The sequence below is a fragment of the Hordeum vulgare genome, chromosome 3H, assembly GCF_904849725.1.
Source record: "Hordeum vulgare subsp. vulgare chromosome 3H, MorexV3_pseudomolecules_assembly, whole genome shotgun sequence".
NCBI lineage: Eukaryota > Viridiplantae > Streptophyta > Magnoliopsida > Poales > Poaceae > Hordeum > Hordeum vulgare.
In genome coordinates, this window is record NC_058520.1 from 270,741,904 (window position 1) to 270,760,478 (window position 18,575).

At 43.9% G+C, this 18,575-nt stretch overlaps 1 protein-coding gene across 1 annotated transcript in view; it reads right to left on the reverse strand.

Moving 5' to 3' along the window:
- Nucleotides 1-8,568, reverse strand: part of LOC123443645 (calcium permeable stress-gated cation channel 1-like) — a 31,679-nt gene extending 23,111 nt beyond the window's left edge. Inside the window, exons 1-4 of the mRNA XM_045120119.1 lie at nt 8,315-8,568; nt 2,165-2,508; nt 1,383-1,529; nt 673-808 (exon numbers count right to left, since the gene is read on the reverse strand). Coding sequence (XP_044976054.1) covers nt 673-808; nt 1,383-1,529; nt 2,165-2,478 — 597 coding nt within the window. The 5' untranslated portion in view covers nt 2,479-2,508; nt 8,315-8,568. The remainder of the gene's footprint in view (nt 1-672; nt 809-1,382; nt 1,530-2,164; nt 2,509-8,314) is intronic.
- Between the last annotated feature and the right edge of the window lie 10,007 nt (nt 8,569-18,575).

Genomic DNA, 18,575 nt, shown 5'->3' on the forward strand with positions numbered 1-18,575 from the left:
TATGTCGGATAAATATTGCACTTTATTTTCCTTCTTTGGAAACTTAACAGCATAATCAGCAAATGATTCTTTACAGAATGAGCTGGATATGCTCGGTAGTGTATTTGGTTGTCGTAATGCTGACTTGTAAATCCTTTCAATCACACTGAATTATGTAAGATTTGTTTTTAACTGGAAAAATGTCATATTCAAGTTCACACTGACCGGCAAAAAGGGATTCCACCTGTCCCCTCAAATACGAATAAGTTGCCTTAGGATCCAAACCATTACATATTTGAAGAGAATTAATATTGGCCTAGATTGATGTCACTAGATTCATTGTGAAATGAAGTTCCATAATATGTAAATTCTGTCGTTTGTGATTTACTATTGAGGGGGTGGCCTAGAGACCGTATCAACATTCAAAACAATATGTATAAGTGGAAGGAGTATTATAAAGAGAATCAAGATTGGACACATTAGATTGATGTCACTAGATTCATAGTGAAACGAAGTTCCATAATATGTAAATTATGCCGTTTGTAATTTACCATCGAGAGGGTGGCCTAGAGACCATATCAACGTCCAAAACAATATTTATAAGTAGAAAAAATGTCAGGGAAAATAATCTAGATCCTGATCTACCAATTAGACACAGAAATAAAAAAGATTTACAGAGTAACAAGATCATACTGTGAACTGGTCTGGGCGGCGTTTCTCTGATGCAAGAAAGCGCAATCTCATCGTTGCGACTATTTCATACTCCCGCAACAGAACATAGCATGTCCAAAATGTGAAAACATAAGCCATAGTCAAGTGAGCTATGAACCTGTGTTCAAAGGGTTACTCAATAAGCAATTCCAGAGTTGATGTAAAGCTCTATGTGGTCCTATGCTGTCATGCCAATCTGCTGCCACATGGTGTACGCTGGCATTGTAGCTCAAATTAATATATGCCAATCTTTGGGCTCTACATTTCCAACGAACGCAATCACATTATTCTCTCCCAATTCAGTTGGACAGAGGATGGGAAGTTGGTCATATTCCAAACCCTCTCTCCATCTCTCTATTCCAGTGTCTACTCTTTTTAGATAATGATCTCTATCTGTACTAGCTCCCTCTCTATCTCTGCTACCTCTCTCTCCCTTTCCCTCTCCCCCAAATCTACTGGGGAAGAACTGAGATAGGCTATCACTCCCCAGATCGATCATGTATATTTAGGGTAATCTGAACCTACCCCATATCTATTATCTTCAAAGTTTGTGGTAATGTGGACTGCATGCTCAAACAGATTAGCTTTGGGTAACCTCTCCCAGAGTTAACTTGTGGTGTTACCACATAAGCAATCTTAGAGAACTACTATATGCAAATATATTTAAGAGAATAAACTCATCTAGTGCTAACCTCTTCGACCCAAAAGGTATGTTGGATATCGAAAGTTTGTCGATATCACTGTGCTCTACCTTCAAGCCCTCAAGGGTATCATTGGTCCAATTAACAGGAACGAGAACAAGAAATGCTAGAATTGTGATTGGAACAAATATTTTAAGCCTGCAAAGGTTAAAATGTGTTTAGTATAAGTAATGATTCAAGCAAAAAAACATGGAGCTGGACAACAATCAGTGGATAAAACAGAACAATTCATTGGTTCGGCATTTTTAATACTTATGCTGCACTTTGTATATTGAGAACAAGACAAAATAGAAAAGGTTTAGAATCAATACAACAAAATAAACATTCTTGAGAAAACTGGAACCAAATAATAAGTAGGTAAAAATAAAAATGAATGGTTAAACACAAAGATTAACTCACTGAAGCAAGTGAATATTTCAACACTGGAAGCTAGATGTCTTATAGAGAAATAAAATACTACAGCAAATGCAAACCTAAAGGACAACTAGAAGAAACAGAATAAAACATATAAAAAATGCTAATACTGAACTGATCTCTAGCTATCAGCAACATTCACTGCACCAGATCATTGTGCAACGCAATCGATCAAGCATCCGTAAGAAACACTGTTCAGTATACAATTATAACCAGCTATAGGCATGTTACAAAAGATGTGCAGTCAAGCTGAAGCTAAGAACTTCACCAGTGACTAGGAGTTGCATCTTATCTGAGGTACAAGTAGGCAGAGGAGATACAACATTAAATATGTCCACAATGAAACATAAGTTACATACCCTGTCAAGTAGATCCGCAGATAGACAGCTGAATCAAGCCCTGCATGGCTAATCAACTCATCCTCTGGCATTTGGAGAGCAGCAGGCATCCAACTTAAGAACTTTAAGTATGATCGCATGTCCAAATTTACAAACTTCCGTACAAATGCACCCCCATGGCTTGGGCTTTGTCTTGTACCTTTCAGATACCACTTTGGGAAGTAAACCCTGTCATTGATGGGCTGTAGCCGTAGGAAAGCAAATGCTAGCAGGAATATGACGGCACTCAGTATGTTGATAGCTGCAGAAACACCTATATCTTGGATCGTAGCCATAGTTGTTGTTCATATAACTTCTGGGAATTCCTACAGATGTTACTGTAAGATGTAAGGAAGAAAGCAAGCATATAATGTTGAGATAGTTTGATGTCATGAGAACAAACTTGTAAACTAAACCAAACCTAAGAACTGGTGAAGTGAAGAATGTCAAAAGGACAGACCCAGTGCATACAAGCTCCCACACACGGTGGGGTCGATAGAAATGAAACTTTATGAGATAAAAACCCTTAATATGACACAAGGTGGGGTCATGGTGGCGTCGATGGCGGAGGCACCTGCCAAGGTTGGTACCTCAATCTGCTCTGAAGATGAACCAGTGGAAGATGGTGACGGCGACACATGTGAGTGCGTCAGACCGGTTTGTGCCCCTGACCCGGTATGTGGCTCGGTCAGGGCCTCCGGCTTTAGATGTTAGGCTTAGGTGAGAGGTCTGGATATTTGGCTCAGCTTTCACCCCTTCATCATATGGATAGGAGTAGCGGCAAATGTTGCCAAGATGGCGGATTCATACATATTGTTGTACTCCCTCCGTCCCAAAATAACTGTCTTAAGCTTAGTACAATTTTGTATTAGAGCTAGTACAAAGTCAAGACAGTTATTTTGGGACAGAGGGAGTATTACTTTGTAAGGTCCTCGGGAATAATCAATAAAATGGTCGCATGCATCTCCCAGATGCAGAGACCGGGGGTCATCCTCCTTTTCTAAAAAAAAAAAGCCCTTAATATGAGGTTACTCAATATCATCACAAATAATACTACAAGTTTGACATGGTTCAGTTTGGTTCCGAAACTCGATTCATATATGAGATAACATCGGTAATGTCTGGTCCAATATTGACCTTTTCAACACAAAGAAGTGAAAGTGATTACTCGATGTTGTTATATTTGTGTCGAATATTATGTACGCAAGGGGTTACGTGGACTTGGAGTTGTAATTGGTGTGGATAGGTACGAGTCGTGTAGGAGTCGGACACGTTGTATCCTAGGCCTCTTATATATCGAGGGGCACCACACGTTGTAACTCATGACGATCGGATAGCAATAGGTACGCGGGGGAGCCGGCGACTTGTGCCGGCGCCCGGGCGGCCGGTGTTGCGGTATCTTGGGGAGGAGCGCCCGTAGTCATGCCCCGGGGATGTAGCCATATCGGTGAACCTCGTTAACAAATATCGTGCCTCGGTGTGTCGTCTATGATCTTGCATTAGCGTTTTATTCTAACAAGTGGTATCATGAGCAAGGTTACGAGAAGGCTATGCGGAAGATCATCTGGAGGTACAAGGATCATGCTTGACGGGTGCCAGGAAACGTCCGATTGGCGCAAGGTGGAGCATGGCGGCGATCGCGGATGCGGTCGATGGTGTCGGACACTTCGGACAGGAGGCCTGGACCGTTCGATGGGATGCGGTCGGTAAGGATCGGCTAGACGTGGCGATCAGACCGGCGTAGTGGCTGTTGAAGACGTTGCGGAGGCGACGGATTCGGCTCGCGGTCAGACCGACGACCAGACGTGGAGACGGTCGGATAGATCGGAGTGTGAGAGCATCAAGATGATGCGCTCGGTGTTGTACAAGGGCGGCGGCGGGACACTGCGGACGGATTGTGTCGGCGACGCGGGTGGCCAGGGTACGACACGGCTCGTGCACGGATGTTGCGCGAGGTGGCGTCTGTTGCGACAGGGTTGGCGTACGGCGAGTACGCACGACAAGGTTGTTCAGATTGCTGGCGAAGAACCAAGATCAGAGACATGGCAGAGGTTGTCATCGAGATTAGCGGCGGAGTTTTTCGAGGGACGCGGACACAGGAAAGGAAGGATACGGTTCGAGGCTGTGTACGCGAAGACGACGCTTCGTGGCGTGCGGCGGCTAGTATCGTTGGATGAGGTGCACCGCACATGAAAAGCAAACCGTGTCAGCGCAGGAGTTCAGGGGATTAACACGCGGCCAGTCAACCTACAAGATGATACGGGTATACGTGTTTGGTCTAGGGAACAAATCCTGCTGCTGGTTACGATTTGGAATAGAAAAAAGATGCGTGTGCATGCATCGGTCCTGGGAGACTGGTTACGTGGTTGGTCTAGGGAACAGATCCTGCTGCTGGTTACGATTTGGCATAGAAAAAGATGATTGTGCATGCATCGGTCACTCGGAGACTTGGTTTAACATGACCGGACAAAACGGGGCAGACTGGACTCAGTTTCCGTGTACGGGAAGGAAAAGCCTATGGATCCATACGGCAATAAAAGCCTGGCGACGGAGGCAGCGAAGACACGAGAAAAAAGTCTGCAGATTCGGAAAAAAAAAGTGGAGCGAACGAGTTGCTGTGAGCAGAATTAGCGTTGTATTCTGCGCTTTGCTGCAAGAGGCTTCACGGCAATTTTCTCAAGGACGGACACGGTCTGTGCGGGTCAGATTTCTTGGTAGATCGCGTATTACAGCGTGGCTTCAGACGAAGAATTTGGGATTGAAGATCTTTTTCATGAGGAAGTCGCATAGGCAAGCAAGGGCGGTCAGACCAGCGGCAACAGGTCGGTTAAATCGCGGCTCGGCATGGCGCCGGGGTTCACCAGATTTGAGGTGGAGAAATTCGATGGCACGGGTAACTTCGGTCTATGGCAGGCAAGAGTCAAGGATCTTCTGGCGCAGCAGGGAATCTTGAAGGGTTTGCAGGAGACGAAGCCGGCCAAGGTTGACGACGATACGTGGGAGGATATGCAAGTGCGGGCAGCCGCCAACATACGGTTGTGCCTTGCAGACCAGGTCATGTATCATGTCATGGATGAAGATTCTCCTAAGGGAATTTGGGACAAGTTGGCAAGTCGTTATATGTCCAAGTCAGCGACCAATAAGCTGTATTTGAAGCAAAAATTCTATGGGCTGAAGATGCAGGAGGGGTCGGATCTTGTGGAGCATGTGAACGCCTTTAATCAGTTGGTCACGGATCTAGCACGGCTGGATGTGAAGATTGAGGACGAGGACAAGGCACTACTTCTTCTTGTTTCGTTGCCACCGTCCTATGAGCATTTGGTCATTACGTTGACACATGGAAAGACAACCGTCAATAATGAGGAAATCACGGCAGCATTGCTTGGACATGAGTTGAGGAAGCAAAAGAATGCTGCTGAAAGGGATAGTACTCAAGGTTTGGGGTTGGCAGTTAAAGGTTATCAGCTCAGGAAGGGACAAGAGGCGGAGAAGAAAAAGAAGAAAAAGGTGCAGTGCTACAAGTGCAAGGAATGGGGACATATAAAGAGGGAATGCCCAGAGCTGAAGGGTGAGGCTAGTGCTAACCTGTCTACTAATGGTGGTGACTCAGACAGCAGTAGTGATGCTCTCGTAGTATCAGACAGACGGTCAACTAAAACTGAAGCTTGCTCTTTTCATGCGACGCCCAACAGGGAGTGGTTCTCTTCGTACAAGTCTGGTGAGTTTGGTTTCGCCTATGTGGGCGATAATACTGATTATCGTGTTGCTGGAATAGGTGACATCAAAATCAAGATGTTTGACGGAGTTGAGCGGATGCTTCGGGGAGTCAGGTATGTGCCAGGGCTAAGGAGGAATCTAGTTTCGCTTGGTGTTCTTCATGATGGTGGTATGGAATTCCGTTGTGATCGGGATAAGAAGACCATGGAAATCATAGAAGATGGGGTGACCGTGATGATAGGAGAGAGGACGGCTTCGCATCTTTACAAGTTGCAAGGGAGCACTATTGCAGGTGGAGTCATGAAGAGTGGAGCTGCAGGAGTAGCGGTGGAGTCTCAGGGTGGCGGCGGGTTAGACCCGTCGGGTAGCTCTAAGTAAGCTACAAAGAAGACAACTCAAGTCCGGAGTACATGGAGGCTCGACGCATGGATGACTTCTAGGTGGTGGAGAATATTCGCCAAGGTGGAGTTTGTTATATTTGTGTCGAATATTATGTACGCAAGGGGTTACGTGGACTTGGAGTTGTAATTGGTGTGGATAGGTACGAGTCGTGTAGGAGTCGGACACGTTGTATCCTAGGCCTCTTATATATCGAGGGGCACCACACGTTGTAACTCATGACGATCGGATAGCAATAGGTACGCGGGGGAGCCGGCGACTTGTGCCGGCGCCCGGGCGGCCGGTGTTGCGGTATCTTGGGGAGGAGCGCCCGTAGTCATGCCCCGGGGATGTAGCCATATCGGTGAACCTCGTTAACAAATATCGTGCCTCGGTGTGTCGTCTATGATCTTGCATTAGCGTTTTATTCTAACAGATGTAAACATGTAACAACCACGAAATAATATTACAAGCTTGACATGCTAGACTAAGTTGAGTTCGGCTCTACTCTGTAGGAATGCTTTGTTCGCCACAAAACGCTATCTACTCTTGTAGCACCAAATAATGATGTCTTAACACATGGAAAGTATATGTAATTCCCAGAAAAATGATTTTCTTGAATCCAATATTTCTAATGTCTGGTCTAAATTGGGCCTTTCAGCACAAAGATGTGAAAGGAAAGCCAGTGATCAGAAGTAACAGGCATAGGTTAATATTTACTGTGAAGATGGCCCAAGAAAGAAAGTCTGCATGAGAGAAACCATGGGATATGGAGACCATCCATATCTGACAGCTACAGAAATGAAGCTGAAATAGCATAATTCCAATTGGACAGCTACATCAACCAAAGCTACCTCTGATTGTGATTCCAGTGCAGGCAAACCAAACACATATGCCCATCAATTATGAATCAGCTATGAGATTGTGATTCCAGTGCAGGCAAACCAGACACCTATTCCCATCAACTCTCAATCAGCTATGAGATGCTCGATGGACAATAGAAAATTTGGACCGTCAACATCACGACATAAAATACTAGCCCCTCCATATCTCTAGGTCGTCACTTTACTAATAATGTAATATAAATTATAGTATATCACAAAAGTTATAGCATTAGAAAATAGAACATTTGAAATTTGGTATAAACATAAATTTTGTAATATATATCTCGTATTATATTGAAATCTAAGTATACCAAGAGAGGCTTGGATTGCAGTCGTATTGGGATGTTTGGCCCATGTGCTAGTACCGAAAAATAAAAGAACCTCTTCGAAAATAAGGCGTCACAGGTGAGAAGGTGATAAGTTTGCATGAATTAATTCCATGAGGAACGGTGGGTGCGAAGTGAAACCCCATGGTTGAAATCTTGAAACGGTAGTCGCGTCAAGTTGAATTTTTTTTAATTTGTGAGTTGGGTTAGTTAGGTTTGGATTAGGTTTAATAGTAATTCAATTTGTCGGTTGAGAAAAAAAAAGAGTAGGTTAGGTTCGATACTAATTTGAATTGTGACTCGAGAAAAAGTACGGAGTACTCCGTCTGTCCCAAAATAATTGTCACTAATCTAGTTTAAAATTGTACTAAGTTTAAGACACTTAATTTGGGACAGAGAGTACAATTTAATTTTTGTCACTTCAGAGAAATGGCGTGTGTGTGTGTGTGTGTGTGTGTGTGTGTGTTATAATGAAAAGAAAACCGTCTCTTCCCTCCGTTGTGCAATTGATTGGGGATTTTAGCACCTGATACCAGTCCAGAAGAAAGAAAGAAAAATAATGCTAGATTTGAGAGAAACAAACGGATTTATCTGTATTTACATTGTTGGTCCTCCATAAGAAACGGAAGAGAAACGACGGAGCAATCTGGTGGGACACATGCACGTCTCCCCGGGATGAAGTAAGTAGTAAGGAAGAAAAAGAAAGAAAAATCGAAGCCTGGAGAGGCAGATCTGAGCACCCAGAGGGCAGGAAACCGGGCGAAAGAAGCCAACCTAGTAGCAAACTCATCCAAGGAAGGAAGAAACAAGAGGAAGCAAGGACATACCTCGTCTCTCCACCAACACCGGTACCGGGAGCAAGCTGGCCGTCGTTCCGGTATAGCTATGGCGTCTCGGAGTGGAGCGGGTAGCACCGACGCTTCCGCTGCAAGTGAAGTGCTGCTGCTCCCTCCCTGGACAGTACAGCGACGCCCTGGGGTTGGGGTTGGGATTTTATCCCCCTCCGTCCCTTTCGTCGTGGCTGGAAAGGAAACGGCGAGGGAGGGAGACGTTACTAGTTGCCGCTGTCTCGTGTGCTCGGTGCTGGCTGCGGGGTGGGTGGAGTTATTTATTACCATGACTTTTCTCCCACGCTGTGCACCGGTTACAGCACCACCAGTCCATCACCTGTGGATGTGGAATTGTGGATGTGGACGCCCCTCTTGCTCTGGCATGGGTAACGGGCAGTTTTACTGCGCTCTGCTACGAGAGGGGGATGCATCTATTCTCAGCGTGGGTGGCCCTCTGGCCTGGGTAACGGACAGTTTTGCTGCGCTCTCCTACGAGGGAGGGGGTGCATCTCAGGGTAGACTCCAAAAGATGGGGCGTAGGTTTCCGTGTTACATATCCACTTCCTTCCCACATGTTGGGGCAGGATTTTTTTTATCATTCCTTTCCGTAAGGCCTTGTTTGATGCGCAGGGTTTGAAGAGGTTTGTAGGGGATTATTTTTGAGCGGATCAGAAACCCCGTAACTCCCCACATATTCATTTGGTGGACGGGGTTTATGGTGAGCAAACTCATTCAATCCTCTCTAATCCCCCTCGATTCCTTCCTACCCACGCGGCTCGGAAACCTTGTCTCATGGTTCAGGGATTTGGCAATTGAGGGGATTTGAGATGATTGGATGGAAGGAAGGGATTCACCCAATCATCTGGAAAAAAAACCCTCTACAATCCTCCCCAACCCCTTCTTGCCAAACAAGGCCTAATTGAGGATAATCATGTGTGCAGGTCGGGTTATGTTTGTATTTCACGGCAAGTTTTGATCATGGCCGTCTCCTGTAATTCCTTCAAGTACTAACATGTTCTTTTAAGGAATATATATTCTATATTTTGTTGAAAATATAAGCAATTTATCATATGATTTTTATTAAAAGAAAAGCTCGAAAAAACATGACTATCATAAAATAGATGAAACAAGACATGGAATATAAAGATGAGACGGCGAAAGACATGTGCACATATAATCTAGAATGAAACATATGTAGAGCCGTTCTATATACACAAGGCATCATATGCAGTGATGAGCAGAAACGGAACATATCTACAAGTGAAACTATAGCAAAAAGTTGCGGTAGGAACTTAATGAAAAAGAACATGAGTACGTACTGAGTTGCAGCAGCGGTAGGGTTGGTGTTGGCGTTGTCGTTGGCCATGTTACCGAAGAGGTGGTCGATGTCGGGGAAGTAGTCGTCGTCCGGGAAGAGATCGTCGGTGTCCGTGATGGAAGCCAGTAGTCACGTTGAGCGCTCCCCAAAAACCTTATCGCCCTTCTCTCGTACAGGACTTGAAGAGACGGAGTTTCGGAGGCCTACTGTCCCGACCTACGGTGCACGCCGCAAGTAGGGATGGGGAAGAACGTAGCAGCAGCACGGAGAAAGGAACCGGTGACGAGAGGAAGTTCTGATGCGTCTTCTCTGGAGAAGAGCGACCTCTCTTTTATAGGCGCAAGAGAAGGAAGCGAGAGGCCAATGACGGGAGCCGAAGAGAGTGAGGGAGACGAAACGAACAGACAGCAGCCGAAGAGTGTTGCGTTCGCTTTCAATAACCACTACAACAAAACATTCAGCTTCCGAGTGACCTTTCGTATACTAGTCGTGCGTGGCAAAAATTTAGTTCGGCTCGGCCCATTCCCGCAACCCACGTCGTGTCATGACGAGGCGAGGCGGGCGGCGGAGGAGGAGGAGCGCGCGTGTATGTCTCTCTTGTTCTCAAGCTCATACATGCGTGGAAACGTCCTCCCTTATAAGGAGGTCCAACTCCCACTAAACTAGCAATGTGGGACTAAACATTTCCACCTCTTGCCTTGCACAAATGGGATGCGTGGGCCTCTAGGATTTATTAGGAATTTTCTGAAATTATATATTGGGCTGGCCCAAAAGTAGACAAAATTCCAGCAATCCCCCACCAGATCCCAGAGGCACACAAAAATTGCCTTTGGTTCCAAAACACTGCTTTATATACCGATACTGAAGTGGAGACTGTTAAGTTGAACTTTGTAACGACTAAGATGCGATCCTTTCCGATTTGGGAAACGAGGCCCCGAATTGGAAAGAAGCGCATCTAAGCGTTTCGCAAACATGGTAACATAGCACATACATAATATCAACAGAATGACAATAAGGGATTCAATTGCCATCTCATAAATATATCAGAGTTATATCACGCATCCAAACAAGGTAGTTCCGCTACGGACTACAAAACATGAGAAATGACTATGCTACCCTGCATGCTTGCCCATGATCACGGCCATGCCTCAATCTTCTGGATAGTTCACGTACAGGCGGTCGTTCTCCTCATCGTACTGCCACGCCAGCTGTGTGCCGTCGGGATCACCTGTCTCGGGGGTACCTGAACCTGTTGGTGTTGTGAAGGAATCTGTGAGCCACGGGGACTCAGCAATCTATGACCTCGGTGCCAGAACTAGTCAAGTTATTAGGTTGGAAAGGTGGAGTATTTAGGTTGCAGCATCCTAAGCTTAATATGGTGGCTAACTTACGTAGAACATGTATGAAGGTGGTCTATTCTAGCGATCGATGATAGTTGATCACTATGTGATCCTGAACACCTACCTACGTCAATCATAACCCCACCGTGTTCCCGATCGAAGAGAGATCTTCGAAGGGTGTAAGTGCATCTAGTGCCCCTTAGTGATTTTGGTGGTTTGAAGACTTATAGGTTAAGTATCTAATGTGTTTGTGAGTGTACACAGGATCTATAAGTCATTGAGGAGTTTGAGATATTTGAAGAATATCGACCCCTAAAAATATATGTCTTTCAGTTGAAGAAATTGGTTTGAAGCTGAAGAAATGAATCACGAGGAATCTGCGATGAAATTGATATTCCTCATGAAGATACTGATATTGAGAAGACCGGTGGTTCCGGAAGAAAATCGTTCTGAAGAAATTGAAGCGTGAAGATTTACGTTTTCTGTTTTACTTTCTTCGCATTTGATGAATAGGAACACCGTACTAGTAAAGGGGGCAAAGTAACACTATGGAATAAATTTCCTCATGATGCTCAACCCAAGCCTAATCCTATCAAAAGCCTCAAGTGAGGAATATGAGTGACATGAGGACTCTCACAGTTGAGGGTTCCGACCGTTTCGATAACCATGCCAAGTCATTGGTCTTATCCACTCCAACGGTCATATTATTTAAGGGCATTAGTGTCAAATCATGTCGGGATGCTCCCAGGCTATAAATAGCCACCCCCACAACCACTAGCTGGTTGGCTGCTCCGTTAGAAACTGACACTTGTCATAAGAGCAACACAAATTCCTCAGAGCTTTCGAGAGTAATTCATGAGTGAGGAAATACCCCATACACCGAAACCACAAACTAAACCTAGTGATTGAGCATCACTGAAGAAGTTGTTCCTGTGTGGGACTGAAGCCTTTTACCTTTGAGGACTGTGCATCCTCCAGACGGTTAGGCGTCATGGTCTAGAGCAATCCAGCAGTCAATTGTGGATCGCCGGGTGACCAAGTTTGTGAGGGTTTGGAAGTTTGCCCTGAAGACTTACCACGAGTGTTGGGCGAGGACTGTGTGTCCTTAGCTCAAGGAGAACACGGTAGGGACTGTGTGTCCCGGGACTGGATGTTCTTTGGTTTCAATACCAAGCCGCTCCAAACCAGATGTACAACTGTCACAGCAGTTGGAACTGGGTCATCAACAATAGTCTTCACTAAGAATCGGGTTCTAATTCCTCAACTCTTTACTTTCTCTGTATTATGTGTTGATGACTTTCACTTTGACTGTTTGAAGAATTTGTTGAAGACTTTCTCTGAATTTCCTCAACCCCAAATTCTTCACAATAGTTAATCATCATCTGTATTCTGCGTGCCTGCTTACTGTGCAATCTGTTTTCACATTCTTCACTCTATAATACTACTGTTGTGAACGTTTGCACGTTTGATCCTTTACTGTTTCCGCTGTAAGTTAGTCATCAGTGAGGAATTTCCTCAAAAGGAATTTCCTCAGTGATGAAATTCTAAAAATCTCCTATTCACCCCCCCCTCTAGTCGATATAACGCACTTTCAATTGGTATCAGAGCAAGGTACTCCCTTGTTATGTGTGATTTTGGTTTAACCACCTGGAGTTTTAGTTATGTCGACTGCAGGCATGTTTAAGGTGACCGCAGCATGTCCTACCTACGAAGGAAAGAACTTTCCATTCTGGAAGAACAAAATGCAAATGCATTTACAAGCTATTGATAATGATCTCTGGTATATTGTGGAAAATGGAGTCCCCATCATCTCTGCCAGTGTCACTGCGGCTGATGTGAAGAAATTCAAGCAACTCGATTCTCAAGCGAAGAACATCATTTGTGGTCATCTGAGTCCTGCCCAGTTTGGAAGAGTAAGTGCCTTGGGCTCTGCAACACTGATCTGGGAGAGACTGTGCAAGGTAAATGAAGGAGTATCAACCCAGCGTGATTCTCGTGTTGATATTCTTCGCAATCTCTTCAATCGCTTCAAGAGACATGACAATGAAAGCTGCCAAGACACCTTTGATCGCCTCACTGACATATCAAATGAACTGCAAGCAGTGGGAGCTCGAGACATCACTGATCATGAAGTTGTGAAGAAACTGCTGAGATCTTTGGATTCTTCATTTGATACTTTAGTTCTGATGATTCAAGAAAGACCAGATTACAAGATGCTTGATCCAGCTGATATACTAGAAAGGCTAAATACTCATGAATTCCAGCTAGAAGAAAAGAGAGATCTATATGGACCAAGCTATTCCAGACCACGTGCACTGAAGGCTAGAGCAATTTCCTCATCTTAAGACGAAGACAAAGACGACAACATTTGTGATCCTGAAGAATTTGGACAGGAGCTTGCAATGCTTGTGAGGAAATTCCAGAGATTTACACGACGAGGCCAATTCGGTAAATCTTCAAGAAGAGACATGAGGAAATAAAATCTGCATCTAAGGACTACAAGAAACGAACCTGTCACAAGTGCAAGAAATCACGTCATTACATTGCTGATTGTCCCCGTTGGGGAAAGGAATCAAAGAAGAAGAAATACAAGGATGACAGTTCTGATGACTCGAAGAAGAAGAAGAAATCTTCAAAATCCTCATCTTCAAAGCCCTCATCGCACAAGAAGACCAGTTTCAGAAAGGCCCGGGCACTTATTGGCAAGGAAATGGACTCCGAGGCAGAATCAGAGGAATGTGATGAAGAAGAGGGTTCGGATGAAGACTCAGAATCAGGACAGGCTAGTCTTGCACTAGCAACCACTTTCGTCAGCAAGTCAATCTTCAATCTTGAAGAAAATGATTGCACCATCCATACTGATGACTATGCTGATGACATCGCTCCAACCTATTGCTTCATGGCAAAAGGTTCAAAGGTATCAAATAATGCCTCCTCCTCTGATTCAAGTGACTGTGAACCTAATGTTTATAAGAAACCCAGTTACAGTAAACTTCCTATTATTGCCACTGAACAACAAACTGCTCTGGAAAAGCTTCATAAACTGCTAGACAAATGTGATGATCTGTTGAATGATGAAATGAACCTTACCCAAATCCTCACTGATGACATGAAAATTCTTTAGTCTAGATTTTATAATCTTCAGGATCGTTATGATACACTCCTCACTGATCATGAGAAGCTTTCCTATGAATTTCTTCAAAGGAAGCTTGATCTTGAGAAGCTGAGGATGTCTCATGATGATCTTCGTATGGAAAATGATTCATTACTAGCTCAACAGATCAGCGCTAGTCAAGTTGAATTTATTCCTCCATGTCTTAAATGCATTGAACGCGAAACTGCTGATTCTTCACCAGAATCTTCAAATGCTACCATTGCTACAAATTCTTCAACTGCACCTGTTGTGTCTATTTCCTCACCTGAGGAAAACACAAAGGTCACTGATGAAAATGCAGGGTTGAAGGAATTGTATGTGACAGGCATGTACAAAAGCCTCAAAGGACATCAAATCCTTTGTGATGTGCTCAAAAAGCAGATCTTGAACAGGAACCCGAGGAAAGAAGGAATTGCCTTTGAGAGGAAACTAAACGCTGATGGATCTTATTGGAAACCTGAGCAGTATCCCAAAACCTCATGGGTTGCTGCTACTGGATCTCCTTTTGATCCATCTAATCTAACTGGCTTTTCATGTGAACTATCCTATTCCTCAGATGAGTCATTTGATTCCAACTATAAACTGTTCAAAACTCAATCTGGTGAAGTATTTGCTCGATATGTTGGAACTAACTGCAGGAATGGCCCTCCTCTGAGGAAAATCTGGGTTCCCAAAAGTTGTCTTGAAAATCTTCAGGTGAATGTCCTCATGACACCACCACTGAAGAATCTGAAACTCAGATCAAATTCCTCAGGAGGACCAAAGTCTTCAAGAGGATCAAAGTCCTCAACTGGTCAAAACTATGCTCGTACCCGTGCTTATGCGTCTAACATGCAGGGAAACTATAAGGAATATGAATATGAGCGTTACTCCTCAAATCATTATGTTCATAAATCCTCAAACCAGTTCTCTGCATATTCATATGAGTACTTTAATCCCCCTACTGTTAGGAGAAGTGCATTAGCTTCAATGCCACCTTTCTCATATGGAGCTCGTAGGATGATGAACGCTTTGCCACCCCTTCAGATGTGGGTGGTGAAGAAATCAAACTAATCACTTCTGCAGGACAGGTCTCCAGATGAAAATCATCATCTGAAGAATTTGCTGGAGACCTGAAGAAATGCTTGATAGGACTCAAGCTAATGATTGATGAAATAGAAATATTTCACACGTCCTTACATTTCTGTTATGATGAAATTAGTATCATATTCTTCAAATCTGAAGCATATGAGATGGTAAGCTGTACTAATTCATCTGCAGGATGACAAACCCAAAAATACTGAGTGGGTTCTCGATAGTGGCTGCACACATCACATGACTGGTGATAAAAGCTTACTGATGAATATGCCACTAACTCCATCACCTCTGAAGCAAATCACATATGTTGATAAGGTAAAAGCAAGGTATTGGGACTTGGCAAAGTGGCTATTTCCAAGGATAGGCATATGGACAAAGTGATGCTTGTTGAATCCCTTGGTTTTAACCTTATGTCAGTCTCAATGCTTTGTGATCTTGATATGATTTGTATCTTTGGTAGATATAGATGTGTAGTCATCATGGAATCTGACAGATCCAAAGTCTTCGAAGGTGTAAGAAGAGGGGATTTGTACATTGTTGATTTCTCTACAGGTCCTCAACCAGCCACTTGCTTACTAGCAAAAACCTTAGAAGGATGGATGTGGCACCGAAGACTAGGTCATGCAGGCATGAGGAATTTGCACACGCTCGCTAAGAAGAAACATGTCATCAGCATCGAAACAGTCAAATTCCTCAAGGATCATCTCTGCGGTGCTTGTGAATCTGGGAAAATGACCAGATCCAAGCATCCCTCCAAAACCATCATGACCACTACACGACCATTCGAATTGCTTCATATGGATTTGTTTGGACCTACTCACTATGCCACACTAACCAATGCAGCATCTCTATATGGCTTTGTCATAGTTGATGATTATTCCACATACACTTGGGTGCATATTATAGTGTATAAAACTGAAGTGCAGGAAATCTTCAAACGATTTTCTTCAAGGTCCTCGACGAACTTTGGTATCAAGATCAAACATATCAGGAGTGATAATGGAACCGAGTTCAAAAACACTGGTCTTGATGATTATCTTGATGAACTTGGTATTACTCACGAATTGTCTGCTCCTTATACTCCTCAGCAGAATGGTGTCGTCGAAAGGAAGAACAGGACTCTGGTTGAGATGGCGAGAACCATGCTTGAAGAATATCAGACTCCTCGTCGCTTTTGGCCTGAAGCAATCAACACTGCATGCCATATCATCAACAGGGTATATCTTCACAAATTCCTCAAGAAAACCTCATATGAACTCCTCACTGACAAGAAACCCAATGTAAGTTATTTCAAAGTCTTCGGTGCAAAATGCTGGATTAGAGATCCTCACCACAGCTCAAAATTTGCACCTAAGGCACATGAAGGTTTTATGCTCGGTTATGGAAAGGACTCGCACACTTACAGAGTCTTCAACAACTATCACAACAAAGTTGTTGAGACTGTAGATGTGCGGTTCGATGAAACTAATGGCTCGCAAAGAGAGCAATTGCCTTCTGATCCAGATAAGCTGTCTCCTGAGGAAGCAATAAAGCTCAAGCCTACTGAAGACATTGTTCCATCTGAGAAAATTGATGAAGAAACGATCCCCATTGCTGATAAGAACCAAGAAGATGTTCCTGAGGAAATTGCATCAGCGCCACTTCCTCAGCCCAGACAAAATCCTCAACCAGCTCATCCGAGGATTGCAAACCAAGTTGAACTTGACAAAATCCTCAACGACATCAACGCGCCAGATCCTCTCACTCGCTCAAAAGCTTCACACTTACTTAACTTTTGTGGGCATTTCTCCTTTGTATCCATCACAGAACCCTCAAAAGTTGCTGAGGCTTTTCTGGAACCGGAGTGGATCCAAGCTATGCAAGACGAACTTCTTCAATTCAAGCTGAATGATGTATGGGAGCTCGTCAAACGACCAGATCCTCGCAAGCACAACATCATCGGCACCAAGTGGATTTTACAAAACAAGCAAGATAAGGACGGTCAAGTGGTGAGGAACAAGGCACGACTTATAGCCCAAGGCTACACCCAGGTTGAAGGAATAGATTTCGATGAAACTTTTGCACCTGTTGCTAGACTTGAAGCTATTCGAATATTACTTGCTTATGCTAATCATCATAACATCACCTTATATCAAATGGATGTGAAAAGTGCATTCCTCAATGGTAAGCTTGAGGAAGAAGTATATGTTGCTCAGCCCCCAGGTTTTGAGGATCCAAAGAATCCAGACAAAGTCTTCAGACTCAAAAAGGCTCTGTATGGCCTCAAGCAAGCCCCTCGGGCATGGTATGATACATTGAAGGAATTCCTCATGAAGAAAGGCTTCAAACCTGGTCCACTCGATCCAACTCTTTTCACTAAATCCTATGATAATGAGCTATTTTCTGTCAAATATATGTCGATGATATTATATTTGGCTGTACTGAGAAAAGATACAGTGATGAATTTGCCTACATGATGAGTGAAGAATATCAGATGTCCATGATGGGGGAGCTGAAATTCTTCTTAGGTCTTCAAATTCGTCAACAAAGCAATGTAATCTTCAGATCACAGGAGAAATACCTCAAGGATGTTCTGAGGAAATTTGACATGCACGAATGCAAATTTGCCAAGACTTCGATGCCTACCAACGGCCACCTCGGCACTGATGAAAATGGTAAAGATTTCGATCAGCAGGTATACCGTTCTATGATTGGCTCTTTATTGTATCTATGTGCATCTAGGCCAGATATAATGCTTAGTGTTTGCATGTGTGCACGTTTTCAAGCAAAACCGAAGGAATCACACCATAAGGCTGTGAAACATATTCTTCGATACTTAGCTCACACACCAACACTAGGATCATGGTATCCCAAGGGCTCCAATCTTCATCTGGTAGGGTATTCTGATTCAGACTATGCTCGTGACCGTGTGGATCGCAAGTCAACTTCTGGCACATGCCATTTCCTCGGAAGATCACTAGTTTGCTGGTCCTCAAAGAAGCAGAACCGTGTATCACTCTCCACTGCCGAAGCTGAGTACATTGCTGCTCGTTCTTGCTGTGCTCAATTGCTATGGATGAAGCAAACCCTCAAGGACTACGACATCAGCATGAAGAATGTACCTCTCTACTGTGACAATGAGAGTGCTATCAAGATTGCATACAACCCAGTACAGCACTCGAAGACCAAGCACATCCAGATTTGTCATCATTTTCTTCGGGACCATGTCCTCAAGGGCAATATCCTCATCGACCATGTGAAGACAGATGATCAACTGGCAGATATCTTCACTAAGCCCTTGGATGAGAAAAGGTTTTGCGAGTTGCGGTGTGAGCTAAATATCTTAGAGTCTTCAAATGTTTTGTAAAAACATGCACACATCCTAATACT